At 48.1% G+C, this 27,399-nt stretch overlaps 1 protein-coding gene and 1 long non-coding RNA gene across 10 annotated transcripts in view; one reads left to right on the forward strand and one right to left on the reverse strand.

The window, feature by feature from the left end:
* The window catches only part of SLC22A23 (solute carrier family 22 member 23), a 169,022-nt gene extending 144,554 nt beyond the window's left edge, over window positions 1-24,468 (reverse strand). For 4 of the 8 annotated variants that reach the window (XM_057493775.1, XM_057493773.1, XM_057493774.1 and 1 more), the window contains exon 1: window positions 23,294-24,468. In XM_057493775.1, coding sequence (XP_057349758.1) covers window positions 23,294-23,956 — 663 coding nt within the window. In that variant the 5' untranslated portion in view covers window positions 23,957-24,468. The remainder of the gene's footprint in view (window positions 1-23,293) is intronic. The other 4 variants (XM_036888695.2, XM_036888694.2, XR_008994289.1 and 1 more) reach the window with 3 other exon arrangements.
* LOC118914148 (uncharacterized) overlaps window positions 23,410-27,399 on the forward strand; it is a 39,909-nt gene continuing 35,919 nt past the window's right edge. Inside the window, exon 1 of one of the 2 annotated variants that reach the window (XR_005025499.2) lies at window positions 23,410-23,645. This is a non-coding gene — a long non-coding RNA (uncharacterized LOC118914148). The remainder of the gene's footprint in view (window positions 23,646-27,399) is intronic. The other variant, XR_008994290.1, reaches the window with a different exon arrangement.

The following is a 27,399-nucleotide window of genomic DNA, read 5'->3' on the forward strand; positions in this document are numbered from 1 at the left end:
AAGTGCTAACACTATCTCCTTCTTTAAAAAGCAGTCTATGTACCCAAAAGAGGTGAAAGCAGGGACACAAACAGATATATGTACCCCCATTCACCATAGCTAACAAGTAGGAGCAATCCAAGTATCTGTCCACAGAGGAATGGATAAACACAACATGGTCTAGACATGCAATGGACTAAAGAGGAGACACGCTGACACAGGCTACAGCATGCATGAACCGTGAGGACCTGATGCTCACTGAAATAAGCCAGACCCAAACAGCCATATATTGTATGATTCCACTGATATGAGGCCCCTGGAGTAGTCAGATTCATGGAGACAGAGAGTAGAAGGGGATGGGGAGTTAGTGTTTAGTGGGGACAGGGTTTGTTTGGGAAGATGGAAATATTCTGGAGATGGATGGTGGTGATGGTTGTACAACAGTGTGAGTGTAACTAGTGTCAGCCACTGAAAATGGTTAAAATGGTAAATTTTATTTCATGTATATTTTATTACAATTTTAAGAAATTAAAAAAAACATATCTTCAAATCTTAGCATGAACTGTTCAATTGTACTCCAGTCTATCAGCAACAAACCCAAGATGAGAAATGGGAGGCAGTGGGCTAGTCTTTCCTTGAACAGATGGCCCATGACTTTGAAGAGAGACCCAAATTAAGATCTTAGCAGTAAGTACTGACACACCCACTTCCCTCCTGCAATTCTCAGGGCTATGGATTGCCATCTCAGGCAAATCTTTCCAAGATCCAGGCATCTCTGCACAGCGTCTTCTCGTCATGGGACAGGCTGCACCTTGCTGTGAGACATCCTTTCTCCTCTGACTTGCCCTCGAGCAGAAGGGACATACTATAAAAAAGGAGGAGAGACCATACATACCTTCCTACCTCCCACAGTCACCTGCCCCCTGCAGCCTCTCCCTTCAACTGCACACTGTGCTCAAGGCAGGTTTGTGCAAGCTCTGAGGTTCTATCCTCATGTAGGTAGGTTCTTCCCCTTGGGTCACTACAGCCGGCACACTGGCCCAGGTCCCTGGGGAGCTCGTCTACCTGCCGCAGAGGATGACACAGCTTCAGTGTTTAATGACCATTATCGGTCACCTACTGAGTGCCACACCTCGGGGAAATCACAGTGCGGGAAGTGCTCCTTGCTCTCAAGAGTCCAGTGCTGGACATGGGCGTGAGCAGGAGATGTCAACACGGAGAAGTAAAGGCTGTGGTGGTAAATGTATATCCGTGCAGGAGAGCCATCAGAGGGGCCTGAGGCTCTGCTCACGTCATGACCTTCTCTTCCGAACTTCCCAAGCCTTGGCCCGGCATGGGGGCTGGGGTGGGAGCAGAGTTACATCAGACTCCATCCGAGGTGTGAGGCAGGCACTGCAGCAGAGATGGGGTGGAGACAGCAAGGCGGCAGAGCCCGTAGGGGCCGAAATGCACTCCGTGTTAGACAGTTGAAACTTCCAAAACCAACTTGTAAATGGGATGAAAATGTTAACTGAAAGCAAATCATATCTGGGTTTATGCTGCTGTTGGAAATATCCTGATCAAGGATTGCAGGCTTTCAGAGGAAGAGGGCCAGATCCCTGACCCTGGCTCTTCAGGGGACTGTGTGCGTGGGAGGGAGGGCCAGTAAAGCCTTTCAACCTAGACCGCCTATGCGTTGGGTATGAAGGTTGCAGGCTAGGCTAATGATCAGTTATTGACGAACAGGTTTAAAGATATGGATGGATTGAGCCTCGAAAGATGAAGGATTAACCCTATCAGTCATTTACATGTTGGTGTGAAGTGCTGTAATCTCTTAGCTAAGATTAGTTGCCCAGATATTGTAGAAAGTAGGAACACAAATAGGAAATTTTGAAAAGGAGGACATTTAAGGGGACCTAGGAAATACATCTAAATGAAGAGATGTTGGTTAGCCTGGAGATGACAGGACTCTAAAGGAAGAGGGGTTCAAAAAATGAGAAAGCAGAGTCACCACCTATGGCCACAGCTCAGCTGGCTAGCCACCTGCCAGAAGGAATGTCTTTGGCTGGGACTGATCTTATGTCCTGGGACCTTGCATACTTTTTGTGTGAATCATTCCATTTAATCCCCACAAAGCCAAATGCAGTTAGTGTCATCTCCACCTTGGAAATTAGGTTCCAAGAGGCTAAGCAACTCCTGAAGTTTCTAAGTGGCCAAGTGTTAGCACTGAGATCCCGACCTGGGCCTTCTGCACCAGCCCCATGCTAGGCTCCCTACCTCTCCACCTGGCTGCACAAGCATGCAGGAAAGCCCCATCTCTGTTGAATGCACACTGGCTTCTTTACAACGACTCAGTGTGTGAGGGCAAGTGGGCTGTGAGATGGTGAAAAAGCCCACATTTACAATAATTTTTAAAAATATCTCCTTTACAAATCATGTAAACTGCTTTTACAAAGCCTAAAGGAAACCAGCTTCTTTCCTGCTGTGCCCAACTCCTGTTCAAAACACTAAATACTTAAATGTAGGGAGAACATCTACTTTTTTCTTTGGCTCAATAATTTCAACAATCATCATGATAAATGCACCATTATGCTGAACATTTTGGAGTGTCCAATTTCTAAACTATTAACTCACCAAAAGAATACCACTGGTTGCTTGATCTGCTTTTAAAAAGAATGCAGTTCATCTCGGGATGACATATGTACACAAGCACAAACATGCTTCCTGACAAAATGCTGAGCGATTCACAAACAGAGTAATGTGAAAACCCTGGGGGAAAAGGCCACATTTTTTGTATGTTTAAAAATGATGGGAAATGTTTGCCTGTATTTCATTGCTTCCTTTAAGGTTTTTGGACTGGAGGTGAGAAATGGGGAGGGATGCCTCTCCTCTCAGTCCCTCAACCTTGCTGGGAAATACTCTCCTCATTCCCTCCTTAACCCAAAAGGGCACAAACAGGATCCTGCAGGGCAGGGTCCATCAGAAAAGGATTCCCCTCACTCAGGTCTCTACAAACTGGCACCTTGCTGCCCTTGCATTCAGCTGTGGGTTGGGTGGCAGCAGATGCGCCATCTGTTTTGTTCGGGATTTTGCTCCAACTGCTCTTTAAACTCTGAGCTGTCTTTCTTCCCAAGGCCTACCTGGATCTTCTTAAAAAAAAAAGGAAGGATGAAGCAGTTCTCAGCAAGGTTCCCACCAGCAGGTGGCTACAGGATAGGCAGGGGTCTCAGGTGTCTCAGACGCCATAGGAGATGGGATGAAATGACATCAGAGCACCTGGTAAGTCACTCGGGGGACAGGACAGCAGCTGCCTGGCAACACCATTTCCAGGTGCTGCTTCTCCCTGCCCACTGATTCTGCTCTGTCCCCACTACCGCTCCCAGGGCCTCCTCATCAGCCGGCGGTTTGATCCACGGGAGCTGTGGGGCCACCAGTCTCTAGGGCCAAGGACACAGCACCTAGAGTCCTGCCCCCCGCCCCCCACGCACTCTGCTGCTCCTGCTTCCTGGCCCCAAAAGGAAAAGAGAAACAAGGAAACTCTCCTGCACGATAAACAAATCAAGGCTTCTCACTCGCTGCTCTGATTCTGTCAATCAGCTTTTAAATATTAGAACGAAAAGTCAGTAAGCACCAGGAAGGATTTACAAAATTCATATCGTGATGTCATGGCAGCCTGTGCAGCAGCCACAGCAGGAAACGCTCCCCATATCCATCAGCGGTGAAGAGAGAAATAAGCCGTGGTATTGTGTGTGCTGGAATCGCATCTGGCAACAAAAAGGAGAGGCTGCTGATCGGCTGGGCAACGCGCATGAGGCTCAGCGGTAGCGCTAGGGCAGGCGGCAGCCACAATGACCGTGCTGCGCAGTTCCGCCTCAGCATGTGCGCCCTGGGCGAAGCTGCCCTTTGGTGGCAGAAACAGAAACCAAAATGGCAGGGGGTGGGCTGGCTGGAGACAGGCAGGAGGGCACTGACTAGCAGGAGGCAACTGCTCTTTATCTTAGTTCAGGTGGTGGGTAATGGGTGTAAGAGAGATAACCTGCTAAACTATACACTGGAAATCTGTCCCTTTAACTACACGCTAACTACCCCTCCAGATTAAAAAAATCTGGAAAATTGTTGACAGCAAAGGACACCATCGGCAGAAAAAAAAGGCATCCTACAGTATGGGAGAATATATTTGTAAATGAATTATCTGATAAGGAGTTAACATCCAAAATATATGAAGAGCTCACATGCCTCAACACCCAAAAAACAAATAATCCAATTAAAAAATGGGTGGAGGATCTGAATAGACACATCTCCAAAGAAGAAATCCAGATGGTCAACAGGCACATGAAAAGATGCTCCATGTCGCTAATCAGGGAAATGCAAATCAAAACCACAGTGAGATATCACCTTACCCCAGTTAGGATGACCAACATCCAAAAGACAAGGAACAACAAATGCTGGTGATGATGTGGAGAAAGGGGAACCCTCCTGCATTGCTGGTGGGAATGTAAATTAGTTCAACCACTGTGGAAAGCAATATGGAGGTTCCTCAAAAAACTAAAAGTAGAAATACCATTTGACCCAGAAAATCCACTCCTAGGAATTTGCTCAAAGGAAACAAGATCCCTGATTCAAAAATACATATGCACCCCTATATTTATTGCAGCACTCTTTACAATAGCCAAGAATTGGAAGCAGCCTAAGTGTCCACCAGTAGATGAATGGATAAAGAATATCTCGTAAATATGCATAATGAATATTATTCAGCCATAAAAAGAAAACAAATCCTCCCATTTGCAATAACATGGGAGGAGCTAGAGAGTGTTATGCTCAGTGAAATAAGTCAGGCAGGGAAAGACAAGTACCAAATGATTTCCCTCATTTGTGGAGCATAGCAACAAAGCAAAACTGAAGGAACAAAACAGCAGCAGACTCAGATTCTAAGAAGGGACTAGAGGTTACCAAAGGGAAGGGGTAGGTGGGGAGGGAGGGAGAAGGAGATTAAGGGGCATTATAATTAGTGCTCACAATGTAGGCAGGTCACGGGGAAGGCAGTATAGCACAGAGAAGACAGTAGCGACTCTATAGCATCTTACTGTGCTGATAGACAGTGACTACAGTGGGGGTGGCGGGAGGGACTTGACAATATGGGTGAATGCTGAAACCACAATGCTGCTCATGTGGAACCTTCATAAGATTGTATATCAATGATCCCTTAATTTAATAAAAATGTGGAAAATTGTTTTAAATGGGTTCCCAAAGAGTAGGCAGAGGAGATGCAAGCTGTGTGGATGAGTCACCCACAAAATCACCTGAGTGAAGGCCTTTGTTTGTGCTTTTCACTGAGTCCATCTCCAGGCCAAACTCTCAGAAGACAGTGAATAACTCACACAGTTGCCATTTCAAGGCCTGAGATTCTTAAAAATGTGGTTATGGGTTGTATGTCCGTTCAAAACAAGAATGTTATTGTAATTGTATCAAAGGCGAGTGAAACAGTCCACCAGAGAAGCCACAGCACCATAACCATTCGGGGAAGGAGCTGCCGGGGCCTGCAGAAGCCTCTGTGCACAGAGGCAGTGGTGCACCAGAAAGAGCTGGACCGCAGACCCGCTGTGGTTCGAATCCCGCCTCGGCCACTTTGCTCAGCTGTGTCAGTTAGCCCTGATGCTCAAGCTCTCTGACCACCAGGCTCCTCATGAATAAGTCAGACACAGGGCCACCTCTCAGGATGGTTGTTGTCAGGATTCAGTGGCATCCCAGATAAGACAGTCTGCCCAGAAAACCTCTCAAGGAACGTTCCCACAGACATGCCACCGTGCTCACAGCCACCTCTTCTCTTTACCTGCCCATCAGTCATTTCATGACAGACAAACCTTGTTTTTGCAAAGCTGATGTGACAGATTCACCAGAGTTTCAGCAACCCTGACCCTCTTCCCTTCTCCAGAAAGGACTCTGTTGTGAGCTGAATTGTGTCCTTTCTGCAAGACCTGGTGAAGCCCTAACACTGGTGCCTCAGAATGTAACCTTATTTGGAGACAGGGTCTTTACAGAGGTTATCAAGTTAAAATGACATCATAGGGTGGACCCCAACCCAATATGACTGGTGTCCTTATCAAAAGGGGACATGGGGGCACAGAGACACACAAAGGCCATGTGAGGACAGAGGATTAGAGGGCTGCATCCCCAACTCACAAAGCACCAGAGATTGCAGTGGCCACAGTAGCTAGGAGAAAGGCCTGGGGCAGATAATCCCTCAAAGCCCTGGGAAGCAACCAGTCCAGCCAATGCCTTGATTTCAGACTCCTGTGATTCTTCGAGCCCTCCCACCCCCCTGCACCTGATCCAGTAGACAGTCCGGTCTATTTCATTGCACTGTGTGGCTTCGGTCTTCTACACCAACAGCCCAGACTCCTCTAACACCCCTTCCGTTTCCTCCTGGCTTAGCGCCATCCCTTTATCTCCTCCATGCCACCCAGTTTTGTCTTCTGAAAATGTGGAGCTGGTGTCATGGAAAGAACCTAGATTTTGAAGCCAGGGTGGTGCATTTAGAATGCTCATTTCACCGTTTATTAACAGCATGTTCCTGGACAAGGTTTGTAGCATCTTCACCTCAGTTTGCTCACCTGTTGGATGCTGCTGACAGAAAGACCTTGCTGGGTTATTGCAAGTGTGAAATGAGTGGCCTGCTTTAGGCAGCCAGCACCCAGCTGCTTGAAGGGCACTGGGATGTTGCCATGACTTTGCTCAAAGTCATCAATACCCTCCTGCACTTGTCAAAGAAAGTCTGGACTCCTCTGCAGAGAGAGGTGGGTTGTGCTGGTGACCTAAAGCACCTCTTCTCCCCAGTTTCATGCCTCTCAGAACCCAATTATGTGCAGACTGGCCCCTCCACATGACTTGGGGAAGTGCCCATCTCCCACACCACACTGCATCCCTGCTGAGTGGGCTCCATGAGGTGGTGCAGATCAGAGGGAAGGAGTCACACTCCATGCTAAAAGAAGGCTGTCATTCCCTCTTCTCCAAGTCAGGAGGGGCAGCAAATAACCTGCTGTCACGGGAAGCCACCTTGCATTACAGGGAAATGAGTGTTTGTTATGGGATGAATTATGTCTCCACAAAATCCATCTAAATCTCCAGTATGGCAGAATGTGGCTGTCTTTGGAGACAGGGTCTTTACAGAGGTGATTAAGTTAAAATGAAGTCCTAGGGGTGGACCCTAATTCAATGTGATTTGTGTCCTTCTAAGAGGAGATGAGGACACAGACACACACAGAGGGAAGACCACGTGAGGACACAGGGAGAAGGCGGCATCTACATGCCAAGGAGAGGGGCCCCAGAGGAACCAACCCTGCCAACACGATGATCTCAGACTGCCAGCCTCCCGAGCTGCAAGGAATACATTGTGTTGTATAAGTTGTGCAGCCTGTAAGGCTTGGTTTGGGCGGCCCTTGCAGACTAACACAACGTTAGAATGAACCCATGCTGATGAGTGCCGAGCAGACGGACAGAGCGAGCTGTGGCCTGGACCCTATGCGGTCCCTGGACCTCCAGAAATATTCTATGGATTTTTGTATATTTTTAACATCAGTTTGATCTGAGGTTTTGCTATTTGCGGCAGCCAGCATTCTGGCTGCTCTTCCTGCCTTCAAACCCTCCACAATATTGTGCTCTTGTCCTAACTGAAACAAATGCTTCCTCCCACTCCTTCCCCGCACAGAATGTACATCCTGGCTATTCCCAGTTCCTGCTGGGCCCTTCCTGGCTCCATCTTCGAGCTCAGCGCTTCCCTCTGCCTGGACTGCCCCCTCCCGGCCCACCTGCCTGCTGGGAGCACCCACTCCTCAGGGCAGAGCTCACAGCACCTTCTCCCCAGCAGCTTTCACTCGGTGCTGCATGTAGTAGCTGTGCAGGAAGCATCCGAACAGCGCATACTGCTCTCAACTTCCCTTGTGTGGTATTTTTTCTGCACATGTTTTCAACTATATGAGAGCAGGTCACTCTATTTGCTACCCAGAGTCAAACAGATCACTAAAGAAAGACTGCTGTGCACCGCCGCTTTCCCATACCAAAGGAGAGAGTGCTTTCTGCAATTCAAAACCCATTTCCAGTAGGATGAACTAGAAGTCTAAGTTCCCTGGTAACCTTCTGCCTGTTCAAGGTCATTTCAGTTTCCCCAAAATTGTTTCTGGAAATGAGACTCGTGATCATGGTTGTAGTTTGCCTTTCTTCACCATCCCTCTCTTTAGTCATTTATCTAGGACTCTGTCAACAAAGAAATAGAGGTATACTAGGGGAAAATGAGATGACAGCTGAGAAATTAATTAAGAAGCTTCTGCTGATACCTAAACCACAATTCAATTCAAGTCAAATGTGTCATCAGCAGACATATAAAACTAAAAAAAAAAAAAAAATCCCCCAAATCCCCAAACCTCCACCCTCATAACCTTGATGATATCTATTTTTTTTTAAGTGTTTTTTATGGGACTTTCCAGAAAAAAAATTAAAAATAAATCTTCTATTAAAATGAAATAATAAAAAACCTTACTTGGGAACATGGAGGATTGGATGACTCACCATGCAACATAGCTTCCAAACTACCCAGCCATGGGCAGGCCCCTGCAAATACGCATCACATTCTTGTACCTTGCCGCCTCTCACTGGAAGACCTCTAGTAAAAGCACCTTTACTTACTACTTTGAAGTCACTTCAGAGAGCCAGCCGCAGAGCACGAGGCGATCTCTCACTGTCGGCAGCCCCACTAGCTCTCCAGCTCTCTCTCTACTAGGGATACCAAGAATGTCCCACACAAACCCTCAAAAAGGAATACAAGGGAGTGGACAGGCAGTCAGTGCTATGAGTGTCTAAGGAAGGAAGGCTCCTTCTGGGGAGGATGTTCAGAGGCCCAGGATCAGGCCCTCTCCGAGGCAGAGAGGTGGGCTTGGGCCAGTGGAGGGGCCCCTGTGTAGCAGCCTGGGCTAACTCCCTGCATGCTGGCTTTCAGAGGCCTCCGTCCTAAGCCTGTGGGGGGGGATGTCATGATGGGACCACTCTGGGTTCGCTGCCTGAGCCCAAGGCAAGGCGGGGCAGCCCCGATCTATTACTCCTCAAATGTAAACAGAGCTTGTGTGGATTTGGTTCTGGTCTCCAGTCCTTGGTGTCTGTGTCCCATGGGGGAGTTCTCATTTCCCGCTGCTGAAAACACTATCAAACTACCTTAATGGGAATTAATTAAGGAAAAAGCTAGCCTGAATTAGAGACATTTGAAAATAAATACCTTTTACTTCTAAATAAATGTTTCCTTTTCAAGTAATTAACCATTATTCTAAGCAGAGGTTCCAAAGACCTACTTTAATGAGTGACTTGATCATTAGCAACATTCATTTGTACATAGATATACTAAGGCAGAGGTTCATAATGTGCTTCCCCAGGTAGGCTAACCATGCTCGTTGACTCTTGGTTTACGCTATTTAATGGGCTTAGCAAACCCTTTCTTCACAGATGGCAAAGGGGCCCTGGCTGGGCTGTGACAACTCCTGGCATGATGAAATGGCCTTCTATAGCTCCTGAGGCTGCACCCCAATGCTTCACCCCTGGGTTACAGAGGAGGAAGCCTCACCCAGGCTGCCCCCGGCCATCTGTTGGGGATGGCCAGAAAATACAATGAATTTTTATGGTAGTCTAGACCAGGATTTCTCAAACCTGGCCAGCCCAGCATTTTGAGCTGGATCATTCCCTGCTGCAGAGGCCTCCCTGTGCACTGCAGAGTCTCAGCAGCCTTCTTGGTCTCTACCCACCAGATGTCAGTAGCAGTGCCCTCCTCAGTTACAATTACCAAAAAGACCCCAGATATCGCTAAATGTTCCCAGGTGGGGGCAGGGGGAATCATACCACATGAAAGTCACCCAGAGAACTTCTTAAAATAACTAAGGCCTGGGACCCATAGGTGGTTCCAAGAGCTCCCCAGGTGCCCCGAAGTGCTCCAGACACCACCATCCTGCTCCCAGATTCAGACCGACTAGGTCAATGTGGAGCTTTCATCAGAAAAAAACGTTCTAATACAAAGTTTTGAAAAACAGTGGCTTAAAGTAAAGGTATCATCCATTCCATAGCCCCATATGAATTCAAGTTAGATGAGTTATTTCAGGCAAATCCTCCTCTTCATCTTCAATAGCTCATTGAAATCTGACTTTCAGTCTGAGCTGACCCATGTATCTCTGTCCTCTTCTCACTACCCTAGAATTAAATCACCTTAGCTCGCCAGATGAGAGCAACAGCTCTTACCACCCCATGACCTTCACTGCTCAGGAAGGGCTAACTGAGCACCTACTCAGGTACTGAGGATGCATATCTGGGCCAGGAAAGCAGGAGTGGGCAGTTGGAGCGGAGGAACAGGAGCCAGGACAGTGGCACGGCAATGGGAGGGAGCTGGATTCTGGGCTGAAGGAACCGTCAAAGGCCGAGCTTTTGAGAAGTGATCAGGGGCTGGAGCACAGGGTCCCTATGCAAACACGAGGGGGCAGCTGCAGGACAGGCAGGCGGGGCACGATCACCAGGGCCACCAACCAGGCCAGCTTCATCCCGAAGGCTGTGGAGGGCCACAAGGGATTTGGAGCAGGGGAGTTGAAAGGGTTGCTCAGCTACAATTTAGGACCAAAACACTGGGATTTGAGACACAGTGGGTAGACGAGATTGGAAGCCTAAGAGTTCCAGTCCAGCAGGTAACCAGATACATAGGCCCAGGGCTTCAAGGAAACACCGGGTCACAGATAACCCTCGAGGGCTGCCCTGCTCAGGGCATGTGCTGGACCTCAGGTGTTTCGGGCTGGACTGTGTCCCTCACCAAAAGCAAAAAATGATGAAAATGAACACCTCATGCATTGAAGCCCTGAAAGTTCATGAAAACCTCTTCTGTTAACAATCCTAGAACCTCAGGATATGGCTGTACCTGGAGACAGGCCTTTACAGAGGTAACGAAGGTAAAGTGGGTTGGGTCCTACTCCAGTCTGACTGGTGTCCTTACAACAAGAGATCAGGACACAGACCCACACAGAGGGACAACATGTGAGGGCACAGGGAGAAGGTGGGGGCTGTAGGCCAAGGGGAGGGGCCTCAGGGGAGCCAACCCTGCCCATACCTTGATCTCAGACTCCAGCCTCCAGAGCTGTGAGGAAATAAGTTTCTGCTGTTGAAGCCACCCAGCCTTTGGTACTAGTTACAGCCGCTGAGCTGAGTGAGACACCCGAAAATGACCTTAAGGGAGAGGGTGACTGAAGGGATTCTGGAAGGGCACTGGGAGAAGGCCCGCTGAGGAGGAAAAAAATCAGAGGAAGCAGCACCCGCCATCACGATGACCGAGTGCTGTGGCCTGAACGGTCACTCCAGTGCCCACAGGGGCCGATGGAAATGTAGGCACAGTCCCGAGGGAGCAGGCATCAGGCAAACCTGACACCCGCTTGTAGCACGGCGGTACAAGGGCAGGGCTGGCATCCCAGGAGCCCCCACAAATGAGAGGGAGCAGGCAGCAGCCCCCGCACAGGGCTGTGCTGTGATTTATGTTGGGGTTCGTTGAGGTGGTTTTCAAGGAGACCCAAACAAGTGTGTGTGGCCGGCCACACATGGAGGCTGCATGGATAGGGGCTCAGGGACTCTGACAGGGGCCTGGGGACATGGTGTGGATGTGGAACCACCCTCAGGTGAACAGGAGCTGGTGGCCAAGCACTTCTCTCCTGGGTCATTTCTGTTTACGGACTTCAGACGGCTCATTGTCTACTGGGGGGAAATCAAAGTGATACCCGAGGGTTGACTTTCTGGCCCTGTGGGGTCGGGGCCAAGTCTCCCCACAGGACTCCCCGCCCAGGCTTTTTCAATCCTTCCCAAACCCCAGACCTCCTTTAAACTTTACAGCATCCTGGGTCCCCTCTCCATGCTGAGAACCTGGGCCATGAATACACCTCACCTGCACCCCACACCTCCAGCGTTGTCCCTGCATGAGTCACGCCCACCCCTCACAGCTGTACCAGCTCATCCCACACTGTCGGGAACCCTCCATTTGCCAACTGTCTCAGCTATGCCATGAGCTCCTCCCCCAGGGCAGAGACATTGTTGACCCTGTGTCACCTGCCCAGGGAGCAGCGGGAGGCCTGTCACAGAGCAGCTCTTTGGAGAGAAGGACCAGGGGCAGGCACCATACAGGTGGCTGCAGAAGCCGCCTCAGACAGGGAAGAGGAGGGCTGGGCCGTGACATGTAACAGTCCTCAAAAAGGAGAATGACATCCATGTGACCGGCAGCGTTATTCACACTAGCCAAAAGGTGAAAGCAACCCAAGTGTCCAACAACAAATAAATCATAAACAAAGTATGGTGTATACATGCAATAGAATATTGTTCAGGCTTAAAAAGTTAGGAAATCCTGACACAGGCTGCAGCATGGATGAGCCTTGAGGACATTGTGCTCCATGAAACAAGCCAGCCACAAAAGGACACACGCTAGATGCTTCCACTCAAATGAGGTCCCCAGAGCAATCAGATTCCAAGACAGAATAGAGAGGGGTGGTTGCCAGGGGCTGAGGGTGGGAGAGGGGGAATTAGTGTTGAAGGGGTCCAGAGTTTCAGTTTGGGAAGATGAAAAAATTCTGAGACAGATGGTGGGGATGGTTGCCCCACAATGTGAATGTACTTCATGCCACTGAGCTACACACTTCAGGATAGTTAAAATGGTAAATTTTCTGTATGTGTACTTTACCACATTTAAATATTTTTTAAGTAGGAAAAAAACTTTGTGCTTACTTTATGATTAGCGCACATAATGTAGGGGAGTCACGGGGAAGGCAGCATAGCACAGAGAAGACAAGTAGTGACTCTAGAGCATCTTACTAAGCTGATGGACAGTGACTGCAATGGGGCGTGGGGGGGACTTGATAATATGGGTGAATGTTGTAACCACAATGTTGCTCATGTGAAACCTTCATAAGAGTATATCAATGATACCTTAATAAAAAAAACAGCTTTATGCTTACTGCAAAAACTCATATATAATCCATTTGAGAACAGGGGAGATCCTCAGTATGTAAGAATCAAGGATACCCAATTTGTAAAGCATCTTTTAAACACAGAAAAAAAGCAGCTTTTAATCTAATCTGGGAGGAAATACTCTGTAGTACAAATTATGATGCTGAGCACACAACCCATCCATAAGTTAGGACCACTGGGATATTTGTGGCTTTTATGCTGGCAATGTCTCCTTTGCACTTATTCTTTAAATGATACTAGGAAACAAAGTGTGATTATTAGCTAGTAGAATTATATAAAGCTCTGACCCTCCTCCCCACTTTAAAAAAATGACTGATAAACACTTCACTAGCATTCCTATGACTTAACATTCTTTACCACACATTCCTATGACTCAGCTATTTGGTTCACTGCTCAGATAAGTCAACTGACTGTCTCCCTTCTGGAGTGGTGTTTTCAAGGGTAAGAAGTCTCCCTGGCTCCTTCATGCCACTGCACACCATGAGCTAACTAAACATCCAAGATTGGTTAGGGCCTTATGAAGCTGTTCCCTGGAAAAACAGACCTGCAAAAAGTATATTTCACTTTTACTACAAGAAATCTAGAAAAAGATACAAAATTCAACAGAGGAGTAGAGAAGCAGAAAAGATACTGAAAAATCAGAAAGAAAGGCTTATAAAAGCAAGGGGAACACCTGCTTACCTCAGGAGCAGTGACAACTGGCTTTGTGAAAGATGACAGGCCGGAGGTCACCAGAGGTAGGGCCCCTGCTCAGAAGAGCCCCACATTTAGCTTAATGCTAGGCAGTCACCATGTTCATATCTTTTAAATAATTTCTGAATGAGGGGCTTTGCATTTTCATTTTGCACTGAGCCCCACAAATTCTGTAGCTGATCCTGACTAGAAGAAAGGTTTGGAAAAACAGAGACTCATGCCATGTGGAGGCAGGGGTGAGGGTAACAATTTACAAAGTGTTTCAGTGACTGCCAAGCTCCCTTGGTGGTCTGGAACTAATAACTGAGACCATCTAGAAATATTCTTTATTGGTGTATTTTTTATTTGGTGTATTCCTGCCAATTCTACACTAAGCTTAAACAGCCAGGTAAGTTACATCCTGAGTCTCTGGGAAGAAAAAGAATACTTTGTTCAAAGCATTTTAATGGTTCAGTCATCAGTATTCAATTATTCTTGATTAATTGTCAAAAACACCCATCCCTCCCACCCCAATGAAGAACAACTACTATCCCACCTTGTCCCATGATCTGAAGTAACTGGGTAACTGCACCCATGCTCTGAAACCCGCCTTTCTCCACCCAGTCCTAGCTGGACATCAGATAGGCACCCAGAAATCTGGGGTTGGACAGGGGCTGCTGGCCTCTGTGCTGGCTGTTGCTTGACAAGAGACCAAATGAGCAAAAGCTTCAGACACAGTCCGTCTACAGCAGTAAGGGAGCTCCCTCCTGAGAACGGGGTGAGAGCAAACGCAGCCTCTAGGAGAAGGATGGCAGCAGCAGGGCTCTTGAAAGACTCCCCCCATGCCCCCAAGCATGTTTTCGGGTCTCAAATCCCACTCTAGGTTCCCTGAGCCATCCCTGCATCTTTCCAATAAATATACTTCTTTTCTATTTTGTTGATGTAATATGAAATTTATTTTCATTACTTGTAATGAAAAGTCAAAAGAAGAGAAGTTTCATAGAATCTAACACCATGCAAATGGTAGGCTGGAGATCCTATCACAGCAATGATTCTCTTAGGGGATATCCACCTGAATCAGCCAGTAACCCCGCCCCCTTCTACTCTGCAGGCAGCTCACCTGGAGGGAGGCTTGCCCATGTGCAATGACCAGCACGGAGTAACTGCTGAGCAAACCACACAACAAATTACAAACCCCAACTCGCAGAGGACCAAGGTATGTGGGCCAGTGAGGTCAAAGGCAACACCTCCCAAAAAACTCAGCAAGGACAACACCCGCTGTGGGGAGGGGCAGCTTGGCAAGGGGGCCCCTGGCCCTTCCTGCTGTTTTCACTCTGACGTTCCCTCTCTGCCCCTGCTGTTAAGGCTCAAGTTTACCACCCACCCTCTAAAAGTCTACTTCCTATCTGATCAGTCCACCCAGCACAGCCAACCCGGACTTTAAATCATTCTCCAGCAAATGACATGAACTCAGATTTCTGCACCAAGACTCCATGGAGGCAGGGAAGCACTTGGCAGAGCCCGACCCCCCACCCTGGGCCTTGGCCACCAGAAAGGCCCTCTCCTTTTCAGGCCCTCTCAAGTCCTGCGGCCAGTGACCTATTCTGTTTTCAGGTAAGAACTCCAAAAAAACAAACTCCTTAAATGGTCTTTCAAACAAATCCCCCAGAGGTCCTTTTTGATCAGACTCCTCAGCCACCTGGATGTGGGTGTCCCATCTGAGGGGCACACCTCACTTCCCACATCGTCAGGTCCTGGGCAGAAGCAATAGACACCTTGGAGCTCCCAAGGAGTCACTCACCCACCAGGTGTGGTCTATCAGCTCCTGCCAGTCTAAGCATTCCTCAGATGACTCATTCAGCCAATCCTCATCCCCCAAACGGGAAGAAAGGGTTCGGCAATTTCCCAGGTGCCTCCTGTTTGCCTGGAGGGAGGGCAGTGGGCGCTCTGTACCAGGTGTTCTTGTTCTAGCCCGAGACAGCCCTCCAGGTAAGGTGAGCAATGACCCACTTACTTCACTATGAGGCTCCTGCCACTCCCAAGATGAAATGGGCACTGGTCTGAACTTAGCAGGCAGGACTTGAACCTGTACCTGACAAACTGAAAAGCTCTCACTCCTTTTATGACATTATGACATCAAGTGCAGGTGAGCTCAGGCATTTATGGTGGAAACTTTGTGGGAAGAGGACGAATAAGACTCACCTCCAGCAGGGAGCCAGACAGACACACTGATCACCACACAGTGAGGGCTGGGAGGAAGGGGCAGCAGGCCCTGGGGGCACCGGATGCGGAATGAGCTGGTCTGAAGGATGAGTGGAGACCAACTGGCTGAAGGAGGGAGAAGAGGGCGCTCCCGGGAAGTGGCTACCGAGGCAGAAGGAGCAGAGATGTAGGAATCTGCCGGGAGAGGAAGTCTGCACGGAGCCACCACACAAAGCCATAGCTTGAATAACCACATCTCAACTTGCTGTAACAAACACCCACAGTCATGACCATTCTCAGACAACAAAAGGACCATTAGACAGGCCAGTTCAAAGGAACAGGCCAAAGAGAAAGGCAGGGGACCCCTCCCGCCCCCCAGTGCTTCCCAGCGCCTGTCCCCTGGTGGAGGTGGCAGCTAGGCAGAGGCAAGGAGGCCCTACTGGGTGAGGAGAGCTGTACGCTAACCCTAACAGGCTGGAGGCTTTGACAGGTCAATGCCGACCCTCCAGCCTCAGTCTCCTCACCTACCCCGGGACTCCGGACCAGGATGTTACATGCGGATGCTCAGGACAATGTTTTACCTGTATTAGGTACTTAGCAAAGGTAAAGCTGGTTGAATAGAGGTAAATTCCAGACTAATGGTTTCCCAAATCAGGGTCTTTGAGCGTGTGGAGATTTAATTAGCACCCCCATCTCCCATCACCTCTTGAGCAGGAGGGCAAGAGAAAGTGCTAGAATACTCCAAACAGGCATTCCTGTCAACAAGCTCTAGGAAAGGGCTTCAGGCCCACTTAACCACAGGCTGGTCTGGACCTGAAGCTACAGTGTGATTGTCCTCAGCTCCTCCCCAGGACTCCTCCTTGGCCATGCGGCCTCCCTTTGCTGCACATACGAGATGCTTTCCCCCAGACCCTTTGTCCAGGCTTCTACTTCACCTCTCCTCCCTCCCTCTGCCTATGCCAGAGCCCCCATCCATAGCAAGCACAGGGCATAGTCCTAGGGCCTGTTCTGTGCCCCTGGCTGCCCTCCATTCCCAATTCATTCCCTTAGTTGGCTGAGTTCACCTCATGGCTTATAAGCTACCCCTTGCCATATTCCAGCTGCACTGCCTCCTATCATTTCCAAGTTCTCATGTGCCACAGGGCCCTTGCAAATGCTATTCCCACTCTTCTGCCTCTCTCCTACTCAAACCTCAGAGCTCATCTCAGATGTCAGTTTCACTCAGGGCAGTCAGTCCAGCTCTGGTTCTTTGTTCTAGTCTCATTTTCCTTTCTTTCTGAACATTTAACTCAGTTTCTAATTAAAAGATTGTTGAATTAATGAACGTGTTCCTCCCTCATAAGTCTGTAAGCTCTATGATTGCTGAGCTATTTCCTCCTATGTGTATCTCCAACACACAGCACATTGCTTGGCCCAGAATAAGCACTCATATCAATGAAAGGAAGGAAGGAGGGAAGGAAAGGTTCAAAAAAAAAAGGAAAGGAATGGCCCAGGGTCACTCTCAAAGGTGTGATAATTGCTTACTAACTGACTCTCTGAAGAAAAAAATAAAACCCTGATGTGTAGTGTTTGCTGATTTCTGTGGTGTAAATGCTCTCACCATGGCCAATTCTAAGCCACCAACATGACATTCCTGAATGTGCAGTTAGAAAGAGATGTGCACCAGCTCAGAGTCAGTAGAGGCCAAGCTGGCTCCAATACACTGCTGGTTTGCGGCAATGCCAGGATGGACATGTTTTTAAGTGACATCAACTTTTGACTCAATCCTACCTTGGACTAAGGCCAAAATGAACTGAGACTTGCAAGAAATACTGAAGAGAAAAAAAAAAAAGGAGGTTTTGCAGCTAGTCCAGAACAAGAAGGTGAAAGGTGAGACCCACTGTCTGGGAAGAGCGTGATCTCCCAGGAGACGGACAGAGTTGCTTAACAACTGTTTAGCTTCTGGTCTTTTTATCAATAAGGGCTACTGGCTACTGTCAATGTTTGGGACACTGTTATGAGTAAGTCAAAGCTTATGTGAAATGCTGGTTATATCTGTGGACCTAACATTTGTTTCTCTTTCTAGCAATTTATTCTCAGAGTTCAATGAAAGGAAAACTGATACCTGCAATACCAAATAAAAGAGGTCCTGAGATCAAAAAAATATTAGAAGAAAACATGGGATTTTTTTTTATTATCCCAGGATTATGTAAACCCTAAATCTAACACAAAACCCAGAAACCATAAAAGATTAATGAATTTAACTCTAAACAAACCAGAAGTTTCTGCATAACAGAAACACTATGAACAAAATCAAAAGACAAATAAAACACCAACGGGGGGGAAAGAAACATTTACACAACATCAAAGGGTTAATTTACTTTATGCATAAAGTACTCTACAAATGAGTAAGAAAGGAATGCCCCACTCCAACTACACACAGGAAAAAAAAGCACATGAAGAAACAGTTCAGAGAAAAGGACACACAAATGGCTCAAAAATTTCAGAGATGTTTAATGTCCCTCAAAACGAGAGAGATGCAAATGATAATAATCAATGCAATTCCTCACATATTAAAGTAGGAGACCTTTAAAAGTGTAATAACTCCCTTGGTCAGGGCAGGTGTGGGAAGAGGGTCTCACACATTACTGATGGAAGTGTAAATTGGCAAGATCTCCATAAAGAGCACTTTGACAATATCTATCAAAATACAAATGCAGCTTACTTTGAACCTCCACTTTGAAGAATTTCATGCATGCCGTAATTTCATTATATATTATGTGATAGCAAAGATGGAAACAACCTAAATACCCCCTTGTAGGTGACTAGTTAAATAAATTATGGCCTGGTCATACAATGGAATACTGTGCAGGCACAGAAAAAAAAGGAGAGGCTCTCTGTGTACTGGTATGCACCCATCCCATCCAATATAGGTGACAAACGGCATAGAATTATGTATATGCTAGAATATTGTTTGTGAGAGAAAAACATGTAAGTGGAAAGAGACCATTTCTGGAAGGATACATAAGAAAGTGGTAACCATGGTTGCTTCTGAAGAGGAAAACTAGAGGCAGAGATGGCAAGAAGTGTTACTTTTACTGTCTGCCTTCTGTTCCATGTGCATGCATTATCTATTACAGTCTACTTTCTAAAAATAGGTATGCACGAAGATGTTCACTGTTGTGTTGCCTATACTAGATAAAATAAAACACCACTAGGAAAATCTAATGGTGGGTTTTTTAAAAAAAGAACTACTACTGCAATGAAATTGTAACTACTTTAACCCTAATTAAATTGTACTGTCACTTTAAGTAACTTCTGGTCTTGAGCCCCAGAAAAAGAATATAAATTACTACCCAAGATATTTAAGCACCCCTCAGATGTACTTATAGGATAAAAGCCAGCAATTTGAGAATTCATGGAGAATAGAAGAAATATCAAAAGACTAGAGATAGACTAAAATCTCAAACTTCATATAGAGAAAAAGGACGGAGCTTGGAAAACTGACATTGATTTTTGGCAAAATTCTAGGGATTTATTCAAGGCAGTGGTGAGCAATAGAAACCCATATGGATTCACTCAGCACAATGTAGGATAAACTATGCAAATTACAAAGAGAAATATTTAAAAATCAGCAGAGTTGTGTTTTTTAGAACTTTGTTGAAAAAGTCTCAGAAGTACCTGAGAATCTGGGTTGCACAAGGAATGCTGGCATGTGGGACAGGCAGGCCCAGGGAGCAGGGCCCCCAACTGCCTGGTCTCTGTCCCCATAGCATGGCCCCTAAGGAACTCTGCAGAATTTTGTTGGATTCCTCTTTTCAGGAAGGCAGTGACAATTTCAACATGGCCAGGGGATAAAATGCAGAGCTATGAGTGTCATCAGGAACTTGCACACCAGGCTCCTGGCCCTCTCAAGTATGTGTTTACTGATTTAAGATCAAGATAATGCTTGGTGTTAACACTGGCCTTAGATTACTTAACATTCTTAATCAAGAGAAATCTTATATGTGAAAATGTTTTGAAAACTTTATAGGGCTGCACAAAAGAAAGGTTGTATTATTATTTATTATTATTATTATTTTGAAGACATTGCAAATTACCAAGGCAAAAAAAAAGAAACAAGATCCTAACAGGCGAGATCTAATAACTCAAAACTATTAAGATGAAACCTAAATCGTGTGCCATGTCACAGAAGCAGAGGCTGAGAAAGCCCTGACTTAATACAATCCCATAAAAGTTTGGTGACTCTGGTCCTCAGACAGCTAGAGGCATGTCATGTCTACTAAAATGCAGACATCAACTGTAGGCTTTGTTGGTGGAAGCACAGTGTCTATCTGTCCCCTCTTTTGATTAGGACACACAGGGCCTGCCAGGCTTTGTTCTAAAGGCCGTGCTTAAGAGATGCATATGCAAGAGAAACAATCAATATGGCAAAATTGATCATATATGGAATGACTGAAGTAGCTAGAAATTTCTTAGCCAGGAAAGAAACTACTTGGGTATCTGCAAATATCTGAACATGTATTATATATAAAGGAAAAAAATCATTCAGAGGAGTGAGCTGCACAAATAAGGGTAAGACTACCCCAGTTAAAGTCACCAAAAAACATGTCTCTCTGAAAGGAAGAGCAAAGAACAGAGTGACCTGCCTAGCTAACAGGGCACTCTTTCCCATCCAGCAGGGACATACGCGGCAGGGGTATTAATCAGGAGGCAAGGGAGCATTGTCAGCTCTTATAATAATCTGGGATTCTGACTGTTTTGACAGTTTTATGCGTGTAGGTGCTATTATAGCCTGTGTGATATATATATATTTGTGTTGCCTATACTAGATAAAATAAAACCACTAGGATAATACACACGCATACTATATACATATAGTATATATAAACTATTAATAATAGAATATTTATTTACAATGTAACATAACATACTATAATATACCATAATATGTGCCTGCTGGTTCTGCTGTAGCCCTCATAATACCTAGGGGTAGAATAGGGCATATATTGCAGGGGCACATACATGCTGAAGGAAGTCTAATGATATAAGGACATTATCTGAGGCTTGTTTGCAAGCAGGAAAACCACGGTATAGAGTGAGGGAAGAGAGTACAAAAGGTAGCTTCTCAGACCCTGCACTTCCATCCACTGACAGAGGCAGCACCTTCCACTTCTGTTCTGCTTGCAAACCAAGCAGATGGGCACCTGACCCCTAGAATTCTGCACCCATCACAGTATACATCCAGTATTTGCACATCTGATGCAGTATCTAACATACCCAGCCAGCTGAGGAGACAGTCTGCCTTAGTAGGTGCCACAATGTGCTTTAAAAGCACTAAAACATTTGTTATGGAATAGAACACTGTGGAAGGACAGTTCTTTATTTAGATCTTATTTGTGCATGAAAATCAATATCCTTTATAGTCTTTATCCTATAAGCAAATGTGTCTCTAACTGTTGTCCCAATGTCTTCACCTCCCAGTCTTGCCCTGTCAGCTATATATAACTGCACATACCTACAAATGCCCCAAAACATACTGCCCACAGTGCCATATTTGGCCCAGTCCAGGGCTAATTTAGGAAATTTACCCAGCCTTCCAGTATGCTTCCAGAGCTTGTGTTCAAGAACTATTTAGGCTCTCTCCTCCCACCATCCAGGCAGAGTATGAATAGCTGGTCCCCCCCACCACGAAGATGATGATACTCTACCCCACCTCCTAACTTTCAAGCTGGCCTCCCCTGAGACCCCAGCACCCTCTATACACATTTGCTTCGATGTGTATCATTCCTCTGCTACTTCAGAAAAGCGGCTTAAAGTATTTGCAAATGTTGCCAAATTCTAGCTTTCACAGACATACAGAGTATTAAAATTAATACAGTCATTGTTCTTAATGTTTCCATGTTGATAAGAAAAAATCATTGCCCTCCATGGACGGGAAACAGAGTCACTGCAATATTTTTGGGAAGGAAAGGCCGTCTGGGGGAACAAAGTGAATCAAGTCAGAAGGATCTTCCCCATTAACAGCGGATTCAGGCAGTTCCCACAGGACAGATCATTTCTTGCCAGGTTCGTACAAGATTAAAACAATGATTATGATGATGTAAGAGTTTCATCTTACACACCCATGAGCTGTAACTGTTTACTAACACACATTTGGGGAAAAAGATAGAAGCACATTGATCATACTGTAAACTGTTAAATTTCAGTATCATTTAAACAAAGCATTGAACACTCTGCCCGGAATTGCCCAGAATGGGGTAATTAATGGTCTACATTTACTTCGAAATGCAAATTAATTATTTAAACCACAGAAAGGGCAAAACCCATAAATGGCTTGACTAACGGGGCACACATCTCACTTATGCGTTGAAAAAAACTAGAAATTATAGATGTTTTGGGCATTAATTTTCTAAAATTGCCCATTCTCCATTTTCATGCCTAGCACGCAGCTCTCACAAAACGCTGCTGCTTCTTTCCGCACAATGTGAATCTCTGCTAGAGGGGCTCCCCCAGACTCTGCGCCAGACGGATGTTCCGCTAAGGCTTACAGGGGTCTCAGTGTCCCAGACAAAAGCAGCTGCTGTGTAAGGGCAGTGGTGGCCCCGAAACACCAAATTCTTAGCGTCCTTTCCACACTCCATATGTTTACTGAAGTCCTAAGAGAACATTTGAGGGAACACTGGGGTGGCAACATCTAAAAGACAAACATGCCACTCTTTGGAGAGAATTGAGCCTGGGGAGAGGGGAAAGGGAAATTTCGAAGCTTTTGCTCTCTGGCTACAACTTGGGTGCTTTAGTTGGCATTAGTCTGTAAGCCAAGAGCCAGATGGCTGAGGTCTGCCGGAAAGAATACTGGGAATAGGACACTATTCTCATGGATAGACATTTCTTTGTGGGAGGCACAGGGACAAGGAGCCAGGCAGCCGAGCAGAGCCACGGTGCTTGGTTCCAGCCAGCAGAGCTTAAATAAGGTGAGTCCTACAGGGCTAGCTGGTGACAGGTCGGTGGCCTTACCCTCCTCGCGGGCTACCCTGACTGATTGAGGGTGACAGCTCCCAAGGTGTAGTACTGAATGAAGCTCGAGTCTCTAGGCGGGGAGGGGCGCTCTTTGAATATGTGCACTGGGACAGGAGTTTGGGTGCAAACTAGGAAAGACTATGGTGCCCCCTTAAAGTTGGAAGGTAGCGTCACCTCCGAGGGTGGCAGTGTCCCCGCGGGGGTGGTAAAAAGCCCTCGCTTCCTATCCAAGCAATTACATCTCCTTTGGGGGATGGAAGGAGGGTAAGCCCAAGCGAGATGCATGCACACACAGGCTTGCACCACTTTAGGTACTTCGGGTTCCAGATGACTCCCACTAGGACCTCGGTCTGCTCAGCAGGGGATGTCGGGAAGGGTGGAGGCGACCCAGGAGTGAAAAGGGCTCAGGAGAAGGACGCGGGGCCAGGGCGGTCGAGGCCCTTACCTTGCTGACCACGTTTTGGACGAGGCCTGTGCGGATGCCATAGTCCCACGTGTGGCAGTCGCAGTTGGAGGCGTTGTCCCCCTTGTCCGGAGGGGACGGCAGGGGTGGCGTGTCGCCCCCGTCTGCGCCGCTGCTATTGCTAAGATTGCCCGCGGCCCCCCAGGCGGCCGTGGCGAAGGGGGTGGTCGGGGGGCTGGTCCAGTTGGCCACGTCGCCGGCGCCCCACCGGCCGGTGGCGGTGACCCCCGCCAGCTCCGCGTCTCTGCCTGACCCGCGGCACCAGAAGTTCGGCTGGTCCAAGAGGAAAGAGTCCGAGAACTGGCTGAAGCCGATGAACAGCGCCGGGATCCAGGTGAGCAGCACGAGGGTCTTCTGATAGCCCCCGCCTAGGCCTCCGAGGAAGGGCAGCACCGACCCGTCGTAGTCCAGCAACAGGAGGCTCGGGGCCCCAGCCGCCGAGCAGCAGCTCGGGTGCGGGCCGCCGACCGCGGGGTGCGCGGCCGGCAGCGGCTGGATCTCTGCGCTGCCGCTCGGGCCCGTACGTCCCCCGAGGGGCGCCGAGGCCGCCGCGTCGCCCGGCGGCAAGGAGCCGTTCTCCTCGCCCGGGGCCGGCTGCCGCCCGGGCCCGCCGCCAGCCGCCTCGCGCCGCCGGTCTATCGCCATGGCCCGGGCCCGCGGCGCCCGCAGAGGCGCATAGAGCGCGGCCGAGGCTCCCGCGGGCGCCCGACGAGAGCGCGCCGGGCCGGGCGCCGCCGCCTCCGAGGATGGCCCGCGGCTGGAGAGAGAGCGCTCGGCCGCTCGGCGCGTCAGTCCGCCCCCATGTCCCCCGCGCGAACCCCGCGCCCCGGGCGCTGCGGCGCCGGGCAGAGGACGGGCAGAGGCCGGCCGGGCCCTCAGCCGCCGCCGCTCATCGGCTCCGCGGCCCGGGCGCCGGCAGCCCAGCCTGCTGCCCTCCGGAGCTCGGCGCGGCCACGGGAGGAGGGCGGGAGCCGCGCCGCAGCCGGTCGGCCCTGAGCCCCGCGGGTCGCGGTGCCCGCGGCGGCCGCCGCTCCCCGGGAGCCGGAATGGCTTTATCCGACCTCCGGCGCCTCCCGGAAGCCGCGGGCTCGGGTCCCGGCCCGCCGCCCGCCCGCCTGTCCGCTCTCCCGCGCCGCGAGCCGGCCTCCCTCCCCGTCCTCCGCTCCCCGACCCCCGGCCCGCCCCCTCTCCCCCCGCGGAGGTGGAGGTAAGCGCGGCACCTGCTGCGCCGGCTCCTGCGCGCGAGCGCCCCCTCCAGCCGGGACGCGCCGCCGCCGCCGCCGCGGGATCTACGGCAGGGGCGGGGGAAACGGGACACCCGCGCGCGCCGGGCCCGAGGATCCCCCGCCCGTTCCCGCTCCGCGCCGGCGGGCGGGGCGGGAGGAGGCGCGCGGAGCAACGGGCGCGGGGGGCAGGGGGCCCGGAGGAGGCGGCGAGAGCGGGGAGCGGGGGGCCTGGGTTGTCCTCGCGGCTCGTCTCCTGCCGTCGCGCTGGGCCCCCACGCAACCCTACTGCGCTGGGTCTCGGTGACCTTTCTCTGCTCGCTTCGGAGGTGTTCGCACCCAACTTGCGGTTCCGAGCCCAAGGGTCGCCAGCATTCGGGAGCACCCCCCTCGCACCTTTTCCAGGTGCAGATACGGGTGATTTTTGCGTCTGTGGAGTAGGGTCAAGAAGGCACATTTGCCAATTTCAGGTCGTTGGACACCCGCAGCGTCCGGTCACTCGCGACCGACCGCAGTACCCACTCTCAAATCGCCATTTCTTCCCCACTTTAAAATGAATCCTATGTAAGTTCAATGCTAGAAGGATACATTGCCAGCCCAAGTTATATATACGTTAACGTGAGTGGTAATGGTATTCCCCACCCCCTCCCCCAGATCTTGAATTCACATTTGGAACCCCAAGTGCACGGGCTCACACATGCATGTTCGCACACAGGAAGACAAACCTCTCCCTCCTCTCCCGCGCTCCAGCGCCAACCTTGCCCAGCCAGCGCTGTATAAATAACACCAGCCCTGCGGCAAACGCCTGTATTAGCATATTTCCTCCGGCACCCACGGCCCGGCCAGGATGAGCACAGCGTGGCACCTTTTACCCCAGCGCTCCCACACGTTGGAGACCTTTCATATTCTGAGAAATTTATTAGGAAGTCTTACATGGAGCAATCCATTTCCAATATTTTGGGAGGGGAAATGTGAACGAAATGCTTCTGCTTTCCAAAACAATACCTTCTAAGCTACATACACGGAAAAAAATCCTTTTGCATTTCCACTATCCCTTTACATTTTTAACCCGCGGTTCTTTTTTGCTACGGGCAACATGTGCTTACTACTAAAATTCTGGCACATCTGAGAGAATTCTTTCTGAAGGCTGCCAGTGGGCTGGGCCTTGGGGCCGGGTGGGTCATGGCTTTCCTGCTTGGCTGAGGAGGTGAGATTAGATAACCATGGGCCGAAGAGGCCCGAAGAGTTGCAGGCGTCCAATAAATGCTTCTCAAAACCTGCAAGTATTTAAAGAGCTTTTGGGAGTGATAATGCACGTTGTGTAGTAATGATTTCTTTTCCAACTTCACATTATTAATTAGCTTGATTTTTTCCTTCCCTCCCCACTGCCACTGGAAGAGATAATAAATGCAAAAGTGTTTACCATGTTTCCAATAGAGAAAGTGATTAATAAATGTTAACCACTTATTATTACCTCTACTGCTCTTGCTATTATATAACATCTGCATTTCTATTTCTGAATTTAAATACAAGTTTATTGATATTATTCATTTCCTCTTCAGTGGCTGGTTTTAAGAGTTCTACTTTGTGTTTGGCTTTTCCTATTTACCTCAAAGTCACAAGGACCCATTTGCTTTCTTATAATTCATGGCAAAAATAACCATTGTCAGTGACCTCCAGGGCCATTCCAATCATAATGAGAAATAGCATTGAACTCTGTAGGGCTGGTTTTCAAATACACACTCTCATTCATTTCTCAGGAGGCCCCCCAGAGGCGGGTCTTCCAGATGAGGGCTGTAAGGTTAGGTGAGGACCAGATCAGAGAGTTTGCCCACAGAACTTTGAACCCAGAGCTTCTGACTTGACATTCCAGGTTTTCTCCATTTCAACATTCAGGGGGTAGATTACAATACCATAAGAAAGGGTTTTAAAAAGATATTTGTTAATATGCATTTTAGGTGGAAGGAGCCCTAGCCCTGGGGAGGAGTTTCATTGCCAAACTCTTAATACTCCTTGTCCCAGAAAAGTGATGAAAATCCTTATATTGTGTATTCCCAGAATTTGGGGACACAGTAGAAATTGGTATCCTCTAAAATTCAAGCCAAAAGGAACCAACGTAAAATGTTTGAAATTCTTCCTTTCCTTTTTTTCCTTCTCTGTTGCCTCTGCTGCTTCTACAATTAGGAAACATGAAAAAATGGTCACAGTGTAAACAGTAATATTATAATAATTGAAAACAAATGTATGGCATTAGCCATCTGCAACACTGATACGGACATTGTAATTAAGTTGCTGATTAGATTAGTGGTTTCCCTAAATCTCTCTTGAATCAATATGCCCACCAAATGTAGAAGATTAAAAAGTAGCTAATTTAAAATAAACTGGCCTGTAATTCATTAAGACCTACCACAAATCCGAGGGACCTAGAAGGAAAGGAGTAAAGAGGAAGAATTTGATACTGCGATAACCCCAGGGAAGTTATTTAGGTTCACTGACCAGTCAGTATAGGGCAGCCAATCAGGCACCTGCTGTCATTTTACCCTATTTTACTTTTCTGTGTGATGGCTATTACTAAGTGCTAGTTTTCTTGCTTATTTATTTATTTACTACCTCCTACCTCTAGACAGATACTTTGTACTCAGCTATATTCCTGGTACCTTAAACAGCACTTTTTAAAAAAACATTCAGTACATATTTGTTGAATAAATTGGTGTATCAAATTATTATCACTTGATGGTATTATGTTAGTATCCTACAATTCTGTTAACTTTGATTCCTAAGTCACAAGCAACCTTTTCATGTTTGCTCAATCTTTCAAACATAGTGGTCAGATCAGCCAACATGAGAATTCAAATGAACTTAACA

Source organism: Manis pentadactyla, chromosome 16 (genome assembly GCF_030020395.1).
Source record: "Manis pentadactyla isolate mManPen7 chromosome 16, mManPen7.hap1, whole genome shotgun sequence".
Classification (NCBI taxonomy): Eukaryota; Metazoa; Chordata; class Mammalia; order Pholidota; family Manidae; genus Manis; species Manis pentadactyla.